Here is a 20,012-nt window from a genome sequence, read left to right as displayed (position 1 = left end):
GAGATTATTTTTGTGTATGGTGTTAGGAAGTATCCTAATTTCATTGTTTTCCATGTAGCTGTCCAGTTTTCCCAGCACCACTTATTGAAGAGACTGTCTTTTCTCCATTGTATATCCTTGCCTCCTTTGTCATAGATTAGTTGACCATAGGTGTGTGGGTTTATCTCTCGGCTTTCTATCCTGTTCCGTTGATCTATATTTCTGTTTTTCTGCCAGTTCCATATTGTCTTGATTAGCTTTGTAGTATAGTCTGAAGTCAGGGAGTCTGATTCCTCCAGCTCTGTTTTTTTCCCTCAAGACTAATTTGGCTATTCAGGGTCTTTTGTGTTTCCATAAAAATTTTAAAATTTTTTTGTTCTAGTTCTGCAAAAAAATGCCATTCGTAATTTGATAGGGATTGCATCGAATCTGTAGATTGCTTTGGGTAGTATAGTCATTTTCACAATATTGATTCTTCCAATCCAAGAACATTGTATATATCTCTCCATCTGTTTGCATTATCTTTAATTTCTCTCATCAGTGTCTTATACTTTTCTGAATACAGGTCTTTTGTCTCCCTAGGTAGGTTTATTCCTAGGTATTTTATTCTTTTTGTTGCAGTGGTAAATGGGAGTGTTTCCTTAATTTCTCTTTCAGATTTTTCATCATTAGTGTACAGGAATGCAAGATATTTCTATGCGTTAATTTTGTATCCTGCAACTTTACCAAATTCATTGATCAGCTCTAGTAGTTTTCTGGTGGCATCTTTAGGATTCCCTACGTGTAGTATCACGTCATCTGCAAGCAGTGACAGTTTACTTCTTCTTTTCCAATTTGGATTCCTTTTATTTCTTTTTCTTCTCTGATTGCCATGGCTAGGACTTCCAAAACTATGTTGAATAACAGTGGCAAGAGTGGACATCCTTGTCTTGTTCCTGATCTTAGAGGAAATGGTTTCAGTTTTTCACCATTGAGAATGGTGTTTGCTGTGGGTCTGTCGTATATGGCCTTTATTATGTTGAGGTAGGTTTCCTCTATGCCCACTTTCTGGAGAGTTTTTGTCATACATGGATGTATGACAAAAGCTTTCTCAAAAGCTTTTTCTGCATCTGTTGAGATGATCAGATGGTTTTTATTCTTCAATTTGTTAATATGGTGTATCACATTGATTGATTTGAAGAATGCTTGCATCCCTGGGATAAATCCCACTTGATCATGGTGTATGATCCTTCTAATGTGTTGTTGGATTCTGTTTGCTAGTATTTTGTTGAGGATTTTTGCATCTGTATTCATCACTGATATTGGTCCGTAATTTTTTTTTTTTTGTAGTATCTTTGTCTGGTTTTGGTATCAGGGTGATGGTGGCCCTCACAGAATGAGTTTGGGAGTGTTCCTTCCTCTGCAATTTTTTGGAAGAGTTTGAGAAGGATGAGTGTTAGCTCTTCTCTAAATGTTTGATAGAATTCACATGTGAAGCCATCTGGTCCTGGACTTTTGTTTGTCGGAAGATTTTTAATCACAGTTTCAATTTCATTGCTTTTGATTGGTCTGTTCATATTTTCTATTTCTTCCTGGTTCAGCCTTGGAAGGTTATACCTTTCTAAGAATGTCCATTTCTTCCAGATTGTCCATTTTACTGGCATAGAGTTGCTTGCAGTAGTCTCTTAGGATGCTTTGTATTTCTGTGGTGTTTGTTGTAACTTATCCTTTTTCATTTCTAATTTTATTGATTTGAGTCCTCTCCCTCTTTTTCTTGATGAGTCTGGCTAATGGTTTATCAATTTTGTTTATCTTCTCAAAGAACCAGCTTTTATTTTATTGATCTTTGCTATCGTTTTCTTTGTTTCTGTTTCATTTATTTCTGCTCTGATCTTTATGATTTCTTTCCTTCTGCTAACTTTGGGTTTTGTTTGTTCTTCTTTCTGTAGTTCCTTTAGGTGTAAGGTTAGACTGAGATTTTTCTTGTTTCTTGAGGTAGGCTTGTATAGCTATAAACTTCCCTCCTAAAACTGCTTTTGCTGCATCCCATAGGCTTTGGAACGTCGTGTTTTCGTTGTCTCTAGGTATTTTTTGATTTCCTCTTTGATTTCTTCAGTGATCTCTTGGTTATTTAGCAACGTATTGTTTAGCCTCCATGTGTTTGTGTTTTTTACGTTTTATTCCCTGTAACTGATTTCTAATCTCATAGTGTTGTGGTCAGAAAAGATGCTTGATATGATTTCAATTTTCTTAAATTTACTGAGGCTTGATTTGTGACCCAAGATGTGATCTATCCTGGAGAATGTTCTGTGTGCACTTGAGAAGAAAGTGTAATCTGCTGTTTTTGGATGGAATGTCCTATAAATATCAATTAAATCTATCTGGTCTATTGTGTCATTTAAAACTTGTGTTTCCTTATTAATTTTCTGTTTGGATGATCTGTCCATTGGTGTAAGTGAGGTGCTAAAGTCCCCCACTATTATTGTGTTACTGTTGATTTCCTCTTTTAGAGCTGTGAGCAGTTGCCTTATGTACTGAGGTGCTCCTATGTTGGGTGCATATATATTTATAATTGTTATATCTTCTTCTTGGATTGATCCCTTGATCATTATGTAGTGTCCTTCCTTGTCTCTCGTAACAGTCTTTATTTTAAAGTCTGTTTTATCTGATATGAGTATTGCTACTCCAGCTTTCTTTTGATTTCCATTTGCATGGAATATCTTTTTCCATCCCCTCACTTTCAGTCTGTATGTGTCCCTAGGTCTCAAGTGGGTCTCTTGTGGACAGCATATATATGGGTCTTGTTTTTGTATTCATTCAGCGAGCCTGTGTCTTTTGGTTGGAGCATTTAATGCATTCATGTTTAAGGTAATTTTCGATATGTATGTTACTACTCCATTTTCTTAATGGTTATGGGTTTGTTTATGTAGGTCCTTTTCTTCTCTTGTGTTTCCCACTTAGAGAAGTTCCTTTAGCATTTGTTGTAGAGCTGGTTTGGTGGTGTTGAATTCTCTTAGCTTTTGATTGTCTGTAAAGCTTTTGATTTCTCTGTTGAATCTGAATGAGATCCTTGCCGGTTAGAGTCATCTTGGTTGTAGGTTCTTCCCTTTCATCACTTTAAATATATCTTGCCACTCCCTTCTGGCTTGTAGAGTTTCTGCTGAGAAATCAGCTGTTAACCTTATGTGAGTTCCCTTGTATGTTATTTGTCATTTTTCCCTTGTTGATTTCAATAATTCTTCTTAGTCTTTAATTTTTGTCAATTTGATTACTGTGTGTCTCAGCATGTTTCTTCTTGGGTTTATCCTGCCTGGGACTCTCTGCGCTTCCTCAACTTGGGTGGCTTTCCTTTCCCATGTTAGGGAAGTTTTTGACTATAATCTCTTCAAATATTTTCTCGGGTCCTTTCTCTCTTTTCCTTCTGGGACCCCTATAATGCGAATGTTGTTGCATTTAATGTTGTCCCAGAGGTCTCTTAGGCTGTCTTCATTCCTTTTCATTCTTTTTTCTTTGTTCTGTTCCGTGGTAGTGAATTCCACCATTCTGTCTTCCAGGTCACTTATCCGTTCTTCTGACTCAGTTATTCTGCTATTGATTCCTTCTAGTGTATTTTTCATTTCAGTTACTGTGTTGCTCATCTCTGTTTGTTCTTTAATTCTTCTAGGTGTTTGTTAAACATTTCTTGCATCTTCTTGATCTTTGCCTCCATTCTTTTTCCGTGGTCCTGAATCATCTTCACTATCATTATTCTGAATTTTTTCTGGAATGTTGCCTATCTCCTTTTACCTCATTCTTGGAAGGCACTTTTGCTGGGTAGAGAATTCTGCAGGACTGTTATTCTGTCCTTCAAAGGCATGTTTCTGCTGCCCTGCTTCTGAAAGCTCTGTGCTTATTCTAATTGTCCCTCCTTGGTGTTCTCTCTTCTCTCTGGTTGCTTCTAGGACCTCCTGTGTTTGGTGCTCTCCAGTTTCACTCCTATTAGCCAGCCTGCTCACGCCCATGTGCCTTTCCTCCTTCTTGGCTTATCCTCTGGGTGCTCTCTCTCCAGATTCTCCTCTAGCAAACGGCAGCCAGTCCCATGGCTCGAATGACTGCCTCTGGGCTGAGGACTGCCACGTTCACCAGCCCTGACCTCCTCCTGAGTGCTACATGCACCCCTACCAACTTGCTCCATCCTCTCCCTTGTCTCAGTCCAGCTTAGAGAACCACACAGCCTCCCCACCCCAGTCTAGGCGCCATGCACCTCAGACTCACTCTGAGCCCTTCCCTCTTCCATCCCTTACACCAGCCCACAGACTGCCCTCTGCCACCCCCCGCCCAAGCTGCTGTGCACCCTCACCTCGCTCACCTGGACAACACCATGATGCCAACCCGTCTCCCTGAGCCCACTCTTGACCCCACAGCCCACTTGCCCCAGAGCAGCCAGGGTTAGTCAAATCATGTCACCCTCTGCCTGAAAGAACTGTCTGACAGAACAAACTAATAAGTGAACCAATGAATGAATCAAGGAAGGAACAAACTGATACATAAATGGTTTCATGAACACATGTGGGTAACGGTTGGGCACATTTGGGAAATGGTCAGAATTGGGGATAGGAGAGGGGGTGGGGCCAGGGAGGTGGTTCAGATCAGATCAGACTTGGCTATGACACTCTGGCTTGGTCTGGGAGCCATAGGTGGATGGTCAGCAGCAGGATGAGCTGGATGGAGCCTCGTGGATGCCCCTCCTGTGCTCACAAGGCTCTCGTGGAGCACGCAGGTGCCCTTTAGCGCACTAGCCGCCTTAGTGAGGCCAGCAGTTGGTGTTGAGCAAACAGCCATGAGAACAGCTGAGAACAAAATCACTGACCCTGGCTCAGGAAATGACATACTGGTAACTGAGGAACACTGTCACTTGGAGACGTTAGGCAGAACATGTGTGCTCGTTCACACATGTGCACGTGCACACGCACACACACACACACGTGTGCACTCTCAGGCAGGGTCACCCTGCATTATGTTCACACACCAGCATCTCGATGCTTTGTCCCAGCTGGAGGCTGGCTTTGCAAGGGATTGTAATGTAATTTTGCTCTTAGGAAAAAAGCACAGATGAGGGAAGGCTCTACTGAGCATAATGAATTTGGGGGTAAAGAGGATCCTAGTTTTTAAAATTAATTGTGGTAAAATACACATAACATAACGTACCATCTTAACCATTAAGTGTACATTTCAGTGTCATTAAAATAAATTCACATTGTTTTTCAACCACCACCACCATCCATCATCTCCAGAACTCTTTCATCTTGCAAAACTGAAACTCTACACCTATTAAACACTAAGTCCCATTCCCCACCTCTTCCAGCCCCTGGCAACCACCATGTGACATTTTGTCTCTGAATCTGACTACTCCAGGTACCTCATACGAGTGGAATCATACAGCATTTGGCTTTTTGTCACTGGCTTAATTTCATTTACCATAATGTCCTCAAGGTTTATCTATGTTGTAGCATGTATCAGAATTTCCTTCCTTTCTGAAGGCTGAATAGTATTCTGTTGTATGGATATACCACATTTGGTTTATCCATTCATCCACTGATAGACAGTTGGGTTGCTTCCACCTTTTAGCTATTGCGAATAATTCTGCTATGTACATGGGCATACAAATATCACTTTGAGACCTTGATTTTCAGTGTATACTCAGAAGTGGAATTGCTGGATCATATGGTAATCTTATTTTTGAGTTTTTGAAGAACTTTCACACTGTTTTTCACAGTGGCTGCACCATTATACATTCCCACCAACAGTGAATAAAGGGTTCTAATTTCTCCACATCCTTGCCAACACTTGTGATTTGCCATTTTTTTAAACATCTTTTTTGGAGTATAACTGCTTTACAGTGGTGTGTTAGTTTCTGCTTTATAACAAAGTGAATTAGCTATACCTATACATATATCCCCATATCTCTTCTCTCTTGTGTCTCCCTGCCACCCTCCCTATCCCACCCCTCTACGTAGTCACAAAGCACCAAGCTGATCTCCCTGTGCTATGTGGCTGCTTCCCACTAGCTATCTATTTTACTTCTGGTAGTATATATAAGTCCATGCCACTCTCTCACTTCGTCCCAGCTTATCCTTCCCCCTCCCCATGTCCTCAAGTCCATTCTCTACGTCTGTGTCTTTATTCCTGTCCTGCCCCTAGGTTCTTCATAACCTTTTTTTTTTTCTTTAGATTCCATATGTATGTGTTACCATACGGTATTTGTTTTTCTTTTTCTGACTTACTTCACTCTGTATGACAGACTCTAGGTCCATCCAGCTCATTACAAATAACTCAATTTCATTGCCATTTTTTTTGACAGTAGCCAACCTAATGGGTGTGTGGTTATATCACACTGTGGTTTTGATTTGCATTTCCCTAATGATCAGTAATGTTGAGCATCTTTTCATGTGCTTACTGGCTACTTCTTCTCAGGAGCAATGTCTGTTCAAGTGCTTTGCCCATTTTTTTTTAAAGTCTTTATTGAATTTGTTACAATAATGCTTCTGTTTTGTGTTTTGGTTTTGCGGCAGCAAGGCACGTGGGATCTTAGCTCCCCAACCAGGGATGGAACCTGCACCCCCTGCATTGGAAGGTGAAGTCTTAACCAGTGGACTGCCAGGGAAGTCCCGTTTTGCCCATTTTTGAATTGGGTTTTGTTGCTGTTGTTGAGTTGTAGTTCTTTATATGTTCTGGATAGTAACCTTTTATCAGACAGCCGATTTGCAAATATTTTCTCCCATTTCACAGGCTGCCTTTTCACTTTGTTGACTGTGTCCTTTGATGTTTTAAATTTTGACGCAATACAATTTATCTATTTTTTCTTTTGCTGCCTGTGCTTTGGTGTCACGTATGTTTTAAAGATGTGCCCACAACTCTTCCTTTAGAACCGAGTAAGAACAGAACCAGTAAATTCCTGGCTCCATCTGGCATCCCACCCACGCTGCCCTGGCTGCCTGCCACCAGCCAGGTAAATGCCTGTGCACTGCAGGTTTCTGCTGTGGTTCCTGCCTTGGCTCACAGCACCACAGTACCCAGGTACAGGAGAGACCTGAATGGCTGAGGGGCTCACCATCCACTGGGAGAGGGCACACACAAGCCTGGCCATGTGGGCCCACCCTTAGTGCCAGAGTCCCAGGGGTCCTCCATTTCCAATAGGCACCGACACTGCAGATGCTGGGGCATGCGCTTCCCACTCTAACTGCCTCAGTGCACACAGTGGGCACAGTGCCCAGGGGCCCACACAAATGTTTTAGTTGATGTTAAAGTCAGAAGGAAGAAAAAAATGTAATAATAAGGACTGTGTAACAATAAAGCAGCCTGGATTATATTTGCCTTTATATTAATAGTCATGAAATATAATCCTACTTTTTCATGGGGAAAGGGGCCCACAGAGGTCACAGGGCCTGAACCCACAGTCAGTAGTCATGACGTGGCCCTGGCCCTGGCTCTCCCCACAGAGAAGGCGGAGCCCAGTCCCAGGTCAGCTGAGTTTGGCTCAGAGCCCTTCCCTCTGCCTGTGTGGCCACACCTCCTCCCCACATGTGCCAAGGTGCCAACCCCAGAAGTCCTGTGTGACCACTCAGTGCACCCTGCCCAACAACTCAGTTTCCTCCTGCCTTCTCTGCACCCAGGGTTCAGAGGGCTCCTGGCCTCCCGCCTGCCCCGGGCAGCCACCACACACGCCTGCTCCCAGGTGTCTTTCTGAGCCCTTCGCTGGGCTTCCTGCACCCGATGCCTGCAGGTCCCACTGTGGTACCCTGGCTCCGGACCTCGTGCTCACTCTTCCCAGCCTTGCCCACGACCCCCGGGTACGTGGTCCCCCACCCCATCCTCTCTCCTGGGCAAGCCCCTGCCCAGCTCAGCCCTCTCCCCGCGTTCCCCCAGCCATGCTGGCCTTTCCCCCCTTCACTCCCAGAGCACCGACCTGATGCTAAAAGAAGCAGAGACTGCAAAGACCCACAGGGCCAGCACTGGGCCTGTCTTGCTCACCACTGCATCCCCACAACCTTGCCTGATGCCTGGCACAGAGGAGGTGTGAAGGGAAGGCCTGGGTGGGCTCTAGTAATTTGACATCCACAGGAAGCTCACCTTTTTTTAAAAAAATTAATTAATTTTTGGCTGCACTGGACCTTTGTTGCTGCTCACGGGCTTTCTCTAGTTGCGGCGAGCAGGGGCTACTCTTTGTTGTGGTGCGCGGTCTTCTCATTGCGGTGGCCTCTCTTGTTGCGGAGCATGGGCTCCAGGTGTGTGGGCTTCAGTAGTTGTGGCTCGCGGACTCTAGAGCACAGGCTCAGTAGCTGTGGCCTACGGGCTTAGTTGCTCTGCGGCATGTGGGATCTTCCCGGACCAGGGCTTGAACCCGTGTCCCCTGCATTGGCAGGCGGATGCTCAACCACTGCACCACCAGGGAAGCCCAGACAGCTCACTTTGAGAGCCAGCTGCCTCTGTCCATGGGTCCCTGGCTCAGCTCAGCTGTACTCAGTCACAAGCCAATGTCTCCCTGAGGGGGGAATCTGACAGCTTGTCCCAGTCCTGATGCTGCGAATTGAAGCCTTTGTCTACAAAATCATGGAGAAAACTCTAGCCTCTGCAGGCGTACCCAACAGATGGCCAGCTTACTGCATACACTGGGCGCTCAGTAAATGCCAGGGCTATCTTCTGCCCTGACGCCCAATGACGACAGCAGTCACCACTAGTGCAGCCTTGATTCCAGCCGTAAATTTCTTCTCCCCCAAATGCTGCCAGCAGCCCTCAGTGGGCAGCACGTGCTGGGGTGGCCACAAGTCTGAGTGGCCTTCCTGGTCTGGCCTGGGCACCCAGCGAGGGCCAGCTGCTTGGGCCCACACACAAGGAGGAGCAAGCAGCCATCCTGGCACACACTGGGTGCCCAGGGCTCTCCATGCTCCTGAGAGTTCTGCCTGGTACAGAGCCCACACTCCTGCCTGCCTGTCTGGTTTGCGGCTTCGCACACAGCACAGCTCTCTGGGCCCTTCCCACAATCATCCCTCCAGCCTGAGCCCTCTCTGTGTGGTCCGTGGTGGGGAGGGCAGGGGACCCCATGTGGGGGTGCAGTGTCTCCCCGGACGCCCGTCTTCCTGGGCCCTGGCTGGACAGGGCGGCCGGTGGCCTGTAAGAGCAGCTGGACGGAGGAGGAGAGACCTGAGGGCCAGCCTGTGCCCCAGAGGCCCCACCGGCCCTGCACGGACAGGCAGCCTCCTCCACACGTGCGAAAAGCTCTGCCATGCACACCTTGCCTGAGCTCTCGCTGTAGACCTCACTCTCCCCATCCAACACTGGGAAACACAATTCACCTCTTGCCCTCAGAGCGGAACCGCAACCAGGCCCGGGTCCCCTGACACTCCACCACGCCATGCACGCAGCCCTCTGCTGAGAGTGGGGAAGGCATCAGGGCGAGGCTGGAGTTTGGGGGAGTGAGGCATGCAGCCGAGGTCTGCAGCCCGGCAGCCCGGGTGCCAGCAGCCCAGACTCATCCCCGGCACACAAGCCCCAGCCTTCTGCTCCCAGAGGCCTGGGGCCCAGGCTGCACCCAGCACGCACCCGGGGCCACCACCCACGCTTCCCCACCCGCCCAGGCCAGATGCAGAGGCCTCGCTCAGATGATGGACGCTCCTGCCCAAATGTGATTTCCCAGCTGATGCCGAGTGAATCACCAGCCTCACTGGCAGTTCTTTCCGGCTTCTGTGCAAAGGAAACTGCCAATTAGGTTACAATTAATTTCTTACCCAGGGCAAGGCCTGGCTGGAAAAAGACTGGCCACCCAAGTGGCCTGCTGATGACTGTGCGGGTCACCAGGCTCGCTCGGCTCCAGGGCTCTTGTGCCCTGCAGCCCCAGCCCCGGCATGGGGGTGATGGGTCAGGACATCCCCGGCCTGGACCCTGGTGCCACTGCTTGGGCAACCGTCCCCTCTCCCACCCAGCAGGGCACTGCGATTCAGACTTAAATCTGTCACCCCACCTATCCAGAGCTCCTCAGACAGAGGTGGTCCTGCCCATCTCTGCCCCTCCCCCAGCACCCCTCTTGCCCTGATTCAACATTAACCGGCGAGCCTTCTACATTCTTCCCGAGAGGCCCTGTTCTAGCACGTTGTCCCACTTAATCAACACGACATCTGCCAGAGGTAACGACAGCCAGAGGTAACAAAGACAACTTTGTTCCGTGTCTTACAGAAGGGGAAACCAAGGCAGAGAAAGGCTACCTTGCCCAAGGCCACACAGAGAGTGAGCCAGGACTTAAGCCGAGGGTCCCACCCAGCCCAGTGTTTGTGGCCACCAGGCTCCTCTGCTCAGTGACGGTCGTGCACATGTGTGCGGAAAAACCAGGGCACCATGACCTTGGACTCCGGGCCACCCACCCACCTGCTTGCTAACCAGGCTGAAAATGCAACCATAAATAACCATCCACAGCCTCCTTCAGCCTCCTCGAAAAGGCAGGAGTCCCTATAAGCCCCTCATGTAAATTTGCTCTTTCACGTCTCAGTGAAAGAGGGCGAAGGCCCAGGAAGGCATGACCAGGTGGCGCTCAGCCAGCGCCCGCCTGACAGGTACAGACACAGACATGGCTGCTGTGTGCGTGGGCACCCATGGAGGCTGGGGGCCTGACGTGCCCTTGCCCGCTGGACACAGAAGAGAGCCTTGAGGGTCCTTCACCCTGCCCCTGTCAGGTCCTAGTACCACCTTGAGAAGTGGGTCTAGATACAAAGGAGAGATTTCAGTATGACTTGCGGAAGCAGAGAGACAAGGGCAGAGGCAGGCCAGAGCCGTGCTCCTTCACTGCCCTGCTGTATGGCCAGCTCGGCATTCAGCCTCTCTGGGTCTGTTCCCAGCTGTGAACTGGGATAGGAACCCCTCCCTAGAAGCACTGCTGGGACAGAGCACCTGCTGGTAGAAGCCAGAGCCAGTTCTCCTTTCTCCCTCCCTGACTCTTGAATCAGACCTGCCTGGGCCCACAAAGGCTTCCTGCTAACCCCAGCACTCATGCAGCTTCTGGGTGCAAGCTTCTCGGTGGCGGGTGGACTGCACTGCCTTGGTACGTTCTGCTGTCCCGGGAAAACGGCCTCAAGGGACTGGCAGCATGACATCACACAGCTGCAATTACGGTAATCAACTTACACCAGATCCGCCTGGTTATTTTTAGAGTCTGGACTGAGAGTTTAGCAAGACAGGGCAGCCCTGGGTTCCCCTGCTGCTGAGTCCTACCTTGTCAGGTGGGCAGGATGGGTCATTGGTTCCCAGAACCCCTCCCTTCCTCCCACCCCCTGGGTCCTTCACAGGATGGTCTTTGGGCATTGGCACCTCACATACAAGATGTGACACCACTGCTTCTGGGACATTGGAGCTCAATGTGGCTTTAGGGTCCGGGTCTTCTGAGAATGTCCTCAGGGTCCCAGTGGGGTCATGGTGACTCAGCCCCCACAGAAGGACACTGGAGGAACCCATGTCCTCTTCAAAAGGGACCTCCGGCTCAGACACTGAAATGTCCCTGGACAAAAACTGATCTGCAACACTTGGTGGAAATTTGATAGAGCAAACTCAACAACAAACAGACACACCCACCCAATTAAAACATGGGCAGAGGACCTGAATAGACACTTCTCCAAAGAAGATACAAACGGCCAAGAAGCACACAAAAGATGCTCAACATCACCAATAATTAAGGAAATGCAAATCAAACCCACATGAGATACCACTTTGTACCCAGGAGGATGGATACAATTTAAAAATATAAATAGAAAATAACAAGGATTGGTGAGGATGTGGTGAAACTGGAACCCTCACATACTGCTGGTGGGACTGTAAAATGTTTCAGTTGTTGTGGAAAACAGTTTGCCGGTTCCTCAAAAGATGAGACGTGGAATTACCATATGACTCAGCAATTCTACTGCGAAGTATACACCTAAGAGAACTGAAAACAGGGACTCAAACAGATATTTGCACATAAATGCTCACAGCAGCACTATTCACAAGAGCCAAAAGGTGTAAACAGCCCAAACGTCCACCAAGAGATGAATGAATAAATAAATGTGATACATGCACGCAATGGGATATCGCTCAGCCTTGAAAGGAGCGAAGCACTGATACATGCTACAATGTGGACGCACCTTGAAAACGTCAACCTAAGTAAAAGGGGTCTAACACAAAGGCCAATTTATACTAAATATCCAAAACAGACAAGTCCATAGAGACAGACGCAGAGGGGCAGCTGCCAGGGGCTGGGGTGGGGGGACTAGGCAACACTGCCTAATGGGTATGGGGTTTCCTTTTGGGGGTGATGAAAATGTTCTGGAACTACACAGGGGTGATGCCTATGCAACACTGTGAATGTACTGAATGCCACCGAATTATTCACTCGAGGATAGTTAATTTTATGTTATGTTCTGGGCGCCAGCCTCCCTTGCAGAGAGAAGGACCCTGTGACAGACCAGCCCGTGGACATGGGCAAAGTGCCCCAGGCCCCTCCAGGCCTGGCTCCTCAGGGCTCTGTGCCCCTCCCCGTGCACACGGCCAGGTGTGGAGCGGCTGACAGGGACAGGGGGGTGGGACACCACGAACAGGAGACAAACGGACTGTGTTGAGACGCTGAGACTGGGGGTTTCTGTCACCCCCAAGTACACAGTCTCTCCTGCTCACTGATACAGGTGGGTGGGAGGCTGCAGAAGCAAAGATTCGAGAGGGTCCACAGTGGAGACTTTACGAGGTTCTGTGGAGTCCCGTGTGTGGTCCTGCTGGATGAGTCTCCTACGGAGACCACCTGCAGGTGCCCGTCTGACAAGGCTCAACCCCTCCCAGTGGCAAAGCTAGTGCTCACAGAGCTAAGTGCGTGTTAATCCTGCTTCCACAGGTGAGGAGGCAGCGGGTGCTGCGCCCACTTCATGGCTAAGTGGCGGCTGGAACAGAGTCCTGCTTCTCAACTCCATCCTTTCTCCTTCCCAGAAAGAAGAGAACAGACAGCAGTGGATGGCCCACAGGCAATGCTGGAAGGGCAGGATCGGGGAGCAGGCAAGGAGAAAGCCCACCAGGAGCTGCCCCCAGCTTCTGGGTCTCCCACCACTTCACTTTGTCTGTGTCTTTGGCTGTTTCAGAGGCAGGAAAGTTTGAGTAAGAAACTGAGTAAACTCCTTCCCTCCACTCAGACTCCCACCATCGCTCTGTGTGCCCCCAGGTCACCCCCCATTCACCCCGCTCTCGGGTCCTGGCACACAGAGTGCACATCTTCCCAAGCATTTTCCAGGCTGTTAGTTAAAGTTTAGGAACTTACATTGTTCCCTTTCCCCTTTTTGTTAAGAGTGAGAACCCTCGGAATTTTCTGGCAATCCCATAGCCACATGGGAGGGGGGGACTGCAACCAGTTTTGACATCCACTGTCTTGCCAGGGGCTTTCTGATTGTTTTAGCAGCGGAACCCTTTCTCCAATCAGAGCACAGGTCAGGGCCAGTGCTCAGGGCAGAGCTCGGAGCTTTGCCTCCCTCTCCCTGCCACCCTGCCCCTCAGGTACTTCTCTGGAGCCCAGGGCCCTGCGGAACCCAGACAGTAGCAGCCCATGTCAGAAGAGCGAAGGCTTAAGACTGTGATAAGGTGCGACCGCCAGTACCCAACTCTGGGAGGGGGGCTGGGGCCCCCACGGGCATCTCCCCTGAGCAGGTCCCAGAACTGGTCCCTGCCTGCCAGAGCCCACCAGGCATCGCTGATGTCATGGAGAGCCTGCACCAGCTGGACCACCAGGTGGACACATACCTGTGCAGGTGCACAGGTGACCTTTCTGCAGAGGTGCCCTGGCTGCTACACTCTGTGGAGCCACTCACAAGGCGAAAGCAAACAGAGGTGTTTGCTCGGGCCCGGCCACCTGCTCTCCTTGAGGGCCCAGGTGGCGCCTGAACTGCCTCCCCCAAGGTCCCATTGGCGTCAATGCGCCCACAACCATGCTTTCTTGGGGGTGTCAGCTCCAGTGGGGGAGGAGCTAAGGGAACAGTGGCACCTCGCTGCTGCTCTCACTGCCCCCCACCTTGCCCAGTGGACAGCTCAGAGGGCCACTGGCTTTATATCCTCCAGCCTCAGGGACAGAAGCGGGTCCCAGGGGCTCCCACAATTACATAGCTGTGAGGCCAGAGCTTGATGAAGCCCAGGCGTCACCTGGCCCCAGAGCTCAGGGAAGGTGGACTGTGGGAGGACCAGGCAGGGGGAGGAGGGCAGGACGAGGGTCCCGTCCACAGGGGCTCCCAGGTGTCCTGGAGCTGCAGCCCGAAGAGGGCCCCATCCTCTAAGGTCCTCTGAGGTGCGATGGAGCCCTGTCTCAGGAGTTACAGCCTCCCCTGAACCCCTAAACACGCCGCAACTCTCTGCTGCTCTGAGGCAGGGAGAGGACAGCCGTGTGGGTTCTGGAGGCCTGAGCCTTCCCACCCCTTCAAGCCCCCCAGGAGCGCCCTCCCCAGGCCACCCAGGTCACGGCCCTCAGAGGGACATCCTGGGCCTGGTCTCTCTGAGCCATACCAATGCCCCAGCCTTCCAGGGGTTAAGGACCCCCACCGAGAAAGCACGGAAGATGGGCCCTTGAAAACCCAGGGGAGGCAAATGGGGGGGGGGACGGCAAAAGATGACCCCCGCTGCCATCACACCCCTGCGGCCCAGGGCCAGGAGGGCCACTTCCCCGCCTGGCTGCCCACCATCCCCTCCCACCCTACCCCTCAGCCGGCCTCCTGCCGTGTACCTCAGTCTGAAATCACACCCATACATTTGAGATAAGTGGCTACTTAGGGCCTCCTTTACTGCCCATCTCTCCCTACAGGGAGACAGCTCTGAGGTCAAAGGGACCTTCCATTGTCTCCCGGAGTGCATCCCTAGCCCCGGAGAAGCTCCCCAGGCGGCAGGTGGTCCCTCGGGGAGTGTTTGTGGGCCCATCACTATTACTGTTACTGTTGAGTCACTCAGAAAAACAACTGCAGAAATGAGAAGGAAGAAGAAAAAAACGAGGAGAAGGAAGAAAACACGAGAAGGAGGAGAGGACACGGGGGCTTGAGCCTGAACACTGCGCCCACACAAGGAAGCGCCCCCTCTCACGCCCACGGGAAGGGGAAGGGGTTCCACAGCCGAAATGCAGCCGCTCCTATAGGACAGAAGGCATCACTACTGTTTGGGGAGGCGCTTCTCCAGCTCTGCCTTTTTCCCAGTTGGGCACTTTCTTCTCCCAGTCTGTCCTGGAGCCCCGGGCAGGAGGGCCCTTTCTTGGACAAGGAGACACGGTTGTACCCATGTGCCCTGAAGTCCAGCCCCTCCTCAGCACAGTAGCGTCTGTCAGGTTCTGGGTCCCCAGGCAGAGGGTGGGTGCAGGGGCCACACATCCAGCCTATACCACCAGCACAGAGGCCTCTCTTCCTGCCTCACCAGAGGACACACGCCCCTCCCCTGGGGCTGGCTATGACCAGACCCCAGCTGGTGGCAGTTCCCGGACCTGCAGGACTCCCAGACATCAGCTAAAGCAGTGGTCCCACCTGAGCATCAGCCAGACCCCGAGGGGCTCCTGATTCAGGTGCTGAAGCACAGTGGCACACTTCCCTCCCAGACCCGGGCCAGGTTGTCCCCAGGGCCCCTGGAGCCCCGAGCAGGAGGGTCACCAGTGGGTGAGTGGGCTCAGGGCCACCTTCATCTCCCAGGACCCCTCCTGGTCCCCACCGCCACTGGCCCAGAGGACCCGAGCGGGGAGACACAAAGTCCTCTCCATGGATTCAAGTTCACAGGCTGTGGGAGCCTCAGTTTCCTTACCTGTGAAATGGGAAAATAAGGCTACATCCCTCAGGGTTTCGGGAGGATACAGTGAGCTAGCAGACAGGCAGTGCTCAGGACGGGACCAGCAGGCCATGAGCCCCCTGGGGGTGGCTACTGCTGGCATCAGCCTTATCCAGTGAAGACCAGGGGATGCAGGAGTCCTCTCTCAAGTCACAGAGGCGGGAAGGCCTCAGAGGAAGCAGCAGCTTCCTGGCCCTCCCTTCCCCTTGGCACCCCATGCTCCAGTTTAAGAGATACCATAATTTTAAATGAGTTTTCTCCTCCCCTGGCTGAAAGGCCATTAGCTCCCCATTAGGTGAATGCGTCCCATTTTCTTCTCACCACCAAGGAAACAGTGATTTACTTAGCTGTCCCTAAAGCAATTCTGCAGAATAAAAGCAATTTTGCAATGGTCTCAATAAACTTCCCCATTTGCTTTCTGCTCACAGACCCCACCCTGAGGAGCCCACCAGCTGACCCAGCCCCTTGGTCCCTGAGTCGGCTGGACTCTGCTAGGGCCCAGGACAGCCAGTGTGGGCCACAGGCAGCTCCCAGAGGCCAGAGTGGCTTAGTGGGCTGGGGCGGAAGAGAGAGAAGGCTGGGCCCAGGCAAGCCTGGTGGAGCAGGACACCACTCATCTCTGGCCAAAGAGGGAAGGGGCTGAAAGGGAGAGAAAGAAGTGAGCAGGGCAGCCCTCCTGGCTGAGGGGCTGCTCTGGGCACCTGCCGGTCCAGGCAAAAGTGGCAAACCCAGGTCCAACAGCAGAGGGGTGGGCCCCGCAGCCTGGAGAGGGGGCTGCTAAGTCGTGGCCAGCTTTCCTTTCTTCAGTACCTGGGAGTGAGAGGCCCAGAGGGTGTGCACGCAGAGAGGGCAGGTCTTTCCTTGTGGCTAGAGGTGCTGAGCAAAAAGGGACCCAAGAAGCCAGGCCAGAAAGATGAGCGATATGAGGCCTGGTGAGGAGCAGCTGGAGGTCAGGGAGATGGTGATGGGTGACGGGTCAGCCTGAGACATTCAGGGGGATCCCCAGAAGCTGGGGCTCAGTTTCTTCATCCATGCCATGGGGATGCCTGTACCTGCGCTGGAGCAGCAAAAGGCCAGAAACTTCTAAGAACAACTTTTAGATGGAAGTTCTTTAGCTCTGGTTCCAGGATACCCAGGGTTGATGGGCTGTGCTCCTGAGTATGAGCGGGGAGGGGCAGGTGTCCCTGTGGGGGGACACATGTGAGGGTCCCAGTGTGTGTGAGTGGCAGAGAGAGGGGCTGGGTTCCCTGGGGGAGGGTGGAGTGGGAAGGGCCAAGCCACGCTGCGTGAGTGTGTGTGTGTCCACAGGCCTCATGATCACATATCCTTGAGAAAGGGCAGGAGTGTGTCTTAGTGATGACCAAGAGTGAGTGTGAGTGTGTGAGCGTGGATTCAAGTGTGTGTGTGAGGGGGGGCCGTGCGTGCGCTCACACGGATACCAGCGTGTGGGTGAGGAGTCCTGCCTTACTCTGGGAGTCTGTGTCTGGGTTGGCACCTTTTTCTGAAGGTGTGTGCATTCACACACAATGAGAGTGTGTACACGAGGAGGGGGGCACACCGTGAGGGTCTGTTTATGCCCCAGGACCTTGCTCTGAGCATCCCTAGGCCCTCGAGCCCACCCCTGCCAGCCCTGGGGCAGTGCTTCCCTTCCCCGGCCGCTGCCTCTTCATCTGGTTGCCTCCCTACCCTCCTCTCATCAGTCCCCCAGCACAGAAGAGAGCTTCGCGTCTCGGGGAGGTGTCTGGGCCAGCACGGGAAGGCTTTCCTCCTCTGGAGACCCGGCCCATCCCCCAGGCAACAGGTCTGGCCACAGGAGGGCTGCGTCCACGAGAGGGCGCCCCGGGGCCGAGCTGCTCCCAGCCTGGTCGAGTCTGGGTGGGAGCAGCGGCCCAGCTCACTGGTGGCGGTCTGCAGCAGCTCACTGAGAGCCAGGCTCAACAGCTCCAGCACTGCTACTCCGGGTAGAGGGTGCCCGCAGGCCTCTCCACGGGCCCGTTGTCTCCTCTTGGGTATTGCGGGGCCACCTCTCAACCCCCAGTGCTACCAATCGTGGTTTCTTGCTCATCCCATGGGAGGGTGGGTGAGGCAGGGGGACTTGCTTTCCCTGGATTGGAGAGCCTTTCTCTGATCACCCAACTCCATGCGTCCAGGCTGTGAAGAAGCCACCTGCATTCCCGCCAAGTGTCACAGGCTGCCCTCGCACCCCTACCCCCCAACTCCAGCCCCCCACGGCCTCAGCTGGGACCCCTGACTAAGCGTGGGACAGGCACAGGAAATCCTCCACAAGCTTCGGAGGCTGCCCAGCACGCCCTGGCTTCCGGCTCACACCTGATCACCCGCCCACAACTACAAAGTTGCAACCCCGAGTTACAAGAGGTCTTCTGAACACCTTGTGTTTACTTCTGCCCTGCCTGCAGCCTCCTTCTGCCTGTTTTCCCCTCACAGCACTAGACCCCCAGACTCCCGATGCTTTCCCCCATTCTTCCCCAGGTCAAAGAAAGGGTTTCTCCCCTGCCTTCCCTATGATGGGCTGGGGGCCCGTTCTAGCTTCAGTATCTGCCTCTTGAGCTCAAGATGCAGTCACACAAATGAAGCCTTGGGCAGGCCTGGGAACCCAGTCTGTGCAGGACCCAGGGCCAGACGCAGGGGACCACCACCTCTTCTGTTCCCAAAGGCCACAGGGAGAGAAAGCCCTTTGTAAGCAGAGGGGGAGGGTGGCCAGAGCTCCTCTCTCAGAGGGAAACTTGGTGCATACTGAGTACTGAAGAAGAGGAAGTCAAGGACAGTTCGAGAGAAACTAAAATTCGTGGTGTGTGGGCAGGGGGGCGGGCAAAGATTCGACAGCCTTGGGGTTCACTCATCCCGTCAGGGTTTTGGGGGTGGAGGCAGTGACCAGCCTTTGCAAGGCCACATCTAATCCTCCCAGCACCGATGTTGGCGGCACACAGCCCTACTCCACTGCAGGATGGTCAAAAGCACTTGGTACAGGTCGGCCCAGAGCCGTCAAATGGTCCCAAAGGCCGCACCTTCAGGTGTCCCCGCTTGGCATCAGCGCGGGACTCGGAAGCCGCGCGTGGGAGTGGAGCCACAGCGGGCCCTCAGCCGGCTGCGCTGGGCCAGTCCGAGCGGGCCCTCGAGGGCAGCCTCCCTAGAAACCACAGCCTTTTGGGTTTTTTAAGGACTAGAGCGGCAAAAACGCACAAGGGAAAAGCAACCATTTTTCAAAACAGCAGATCCCCTCCGCATCCCGCGGCTAGCCAGGGTATCAGAGCTGGAGGAAGAATGCACCGACGTGTAGAGCGACAAGGAAACGAAGACGGAGCAATCTTTTACAGAAACACAACTCCTCCCCGCCCAAGTCGCAGACTTTCTAGGGCTACCTCACCCGCCCTCCCCCACCTGCACCGAAACGGCTACAAGCTCCGTTCGGTTCGCTCCAAGACGCTGCTGTGGTGCGAGGCGCCACCAGGCTGGGGAGCGCGGCTGCGACAAGGGCCCTGGGCACCGACCCCGGCCACCCGGCCCGCGTGCCGCTCCGACCCGAGTCCGGCTCCAGCCCGAGACCCGCCCAGTGCGCGGGGCCCGAGGCTCCCTGCCCACCACACCACCCCGCTCGCAGCCGAGCCCGGGCGGCCGGCAACTGCGCAGCCCGCTGCCCACCGCAAACAGAAAGGCGTTTCCGAATGTGTCCACTCAGCCGCTCGGCGCGCGGTGCCAACTTCGCCTCGGCCGCTGCGGGCACCAGTCCCCGGCAGGACTCACCTTCGCCGAGCAGCGGCAGCAGCAGCAGCAACCGCAGCCCCACGGTGCCGGCCGTCGCCTTCTCCATCGCCGGTGCACGCTGGGGCCGCGGCGAGAGGGACGGTGGCTTGGGCTGGGGGTCTCGGCGGCGGGGTGCGGCGCTCAGCCGGGCTGCCCCATGCCCAGCCGGGACGCGGTGGACGAGATGAACACTGCGGGCGCAAAGCGTCGGGGCACGGGCTCCACGGTACTCTCCGCAGCTGCGCGCCGGGCTCCGGTCGCGGGGCCTGAGGCGAGGCGGGGCGGGGTGGGGCGGGGCGGTGAGGGGGCGGGGCGGGCGGGGTGCGGAGTAAGGGCGGGGCACTGGGTACCCGCCCAGGCGATGCCTGGTGCGGTTCCCGCGGGGCGCGGTTTAGGAGACCAGTGCCGGACGCGGGGTGCGGGCCGGGCGGGGCGCGAGTAGGGGCGAGGTGCGGGACCCGGGGTACCGGCCC

General features: G+C 52.9%; 1 protein-coding gene across 2 annotated transcripts in view; it reads right to left on the bottom strand.

The window, feature by feature from the left end:
* RET (ret proto-oncogene) overlaps positions 1–19,805 on the bottom strand; it is a 61,080-nt gene extending 41,275 nt beyond the window's left edge. For both annotated transcript variants that reach the window (XM_049696645.1, XM_004283823.3), the window contains exon 1: positions 19,540–19,805. In XM_049696645.1, coding sequence (XP_049552602.1) covers positions 19,540–19,606 — 67 coding nt within the window. In that variant the 5' untranslated portion in view covers positions 19,607–19,805. The remainder of the gene's footprint in view (positions 1–19,539) is intronic.
* Between the last annotated feature and the right edge of the window lie 207 nt (positions 19,806–20,012).

Source organism: Orcinus orca, chromosome 14 (genome assembly GCF_937001465.1).
Source record: "Orcinus orca chromosome 14, mOrcOrc1.1, whole genome shotgun sequence".
NCBI classification, from domain to species: domain Eukaryota; kingdom Metazoa; phylum Chordata; class Mammalia; order Artiodactyla; family Delphinidae; genus Orcinus; species Orcinus orca.
This window is presented reverse-complemented; position numbering and strand designations above follow the sequence as displayed.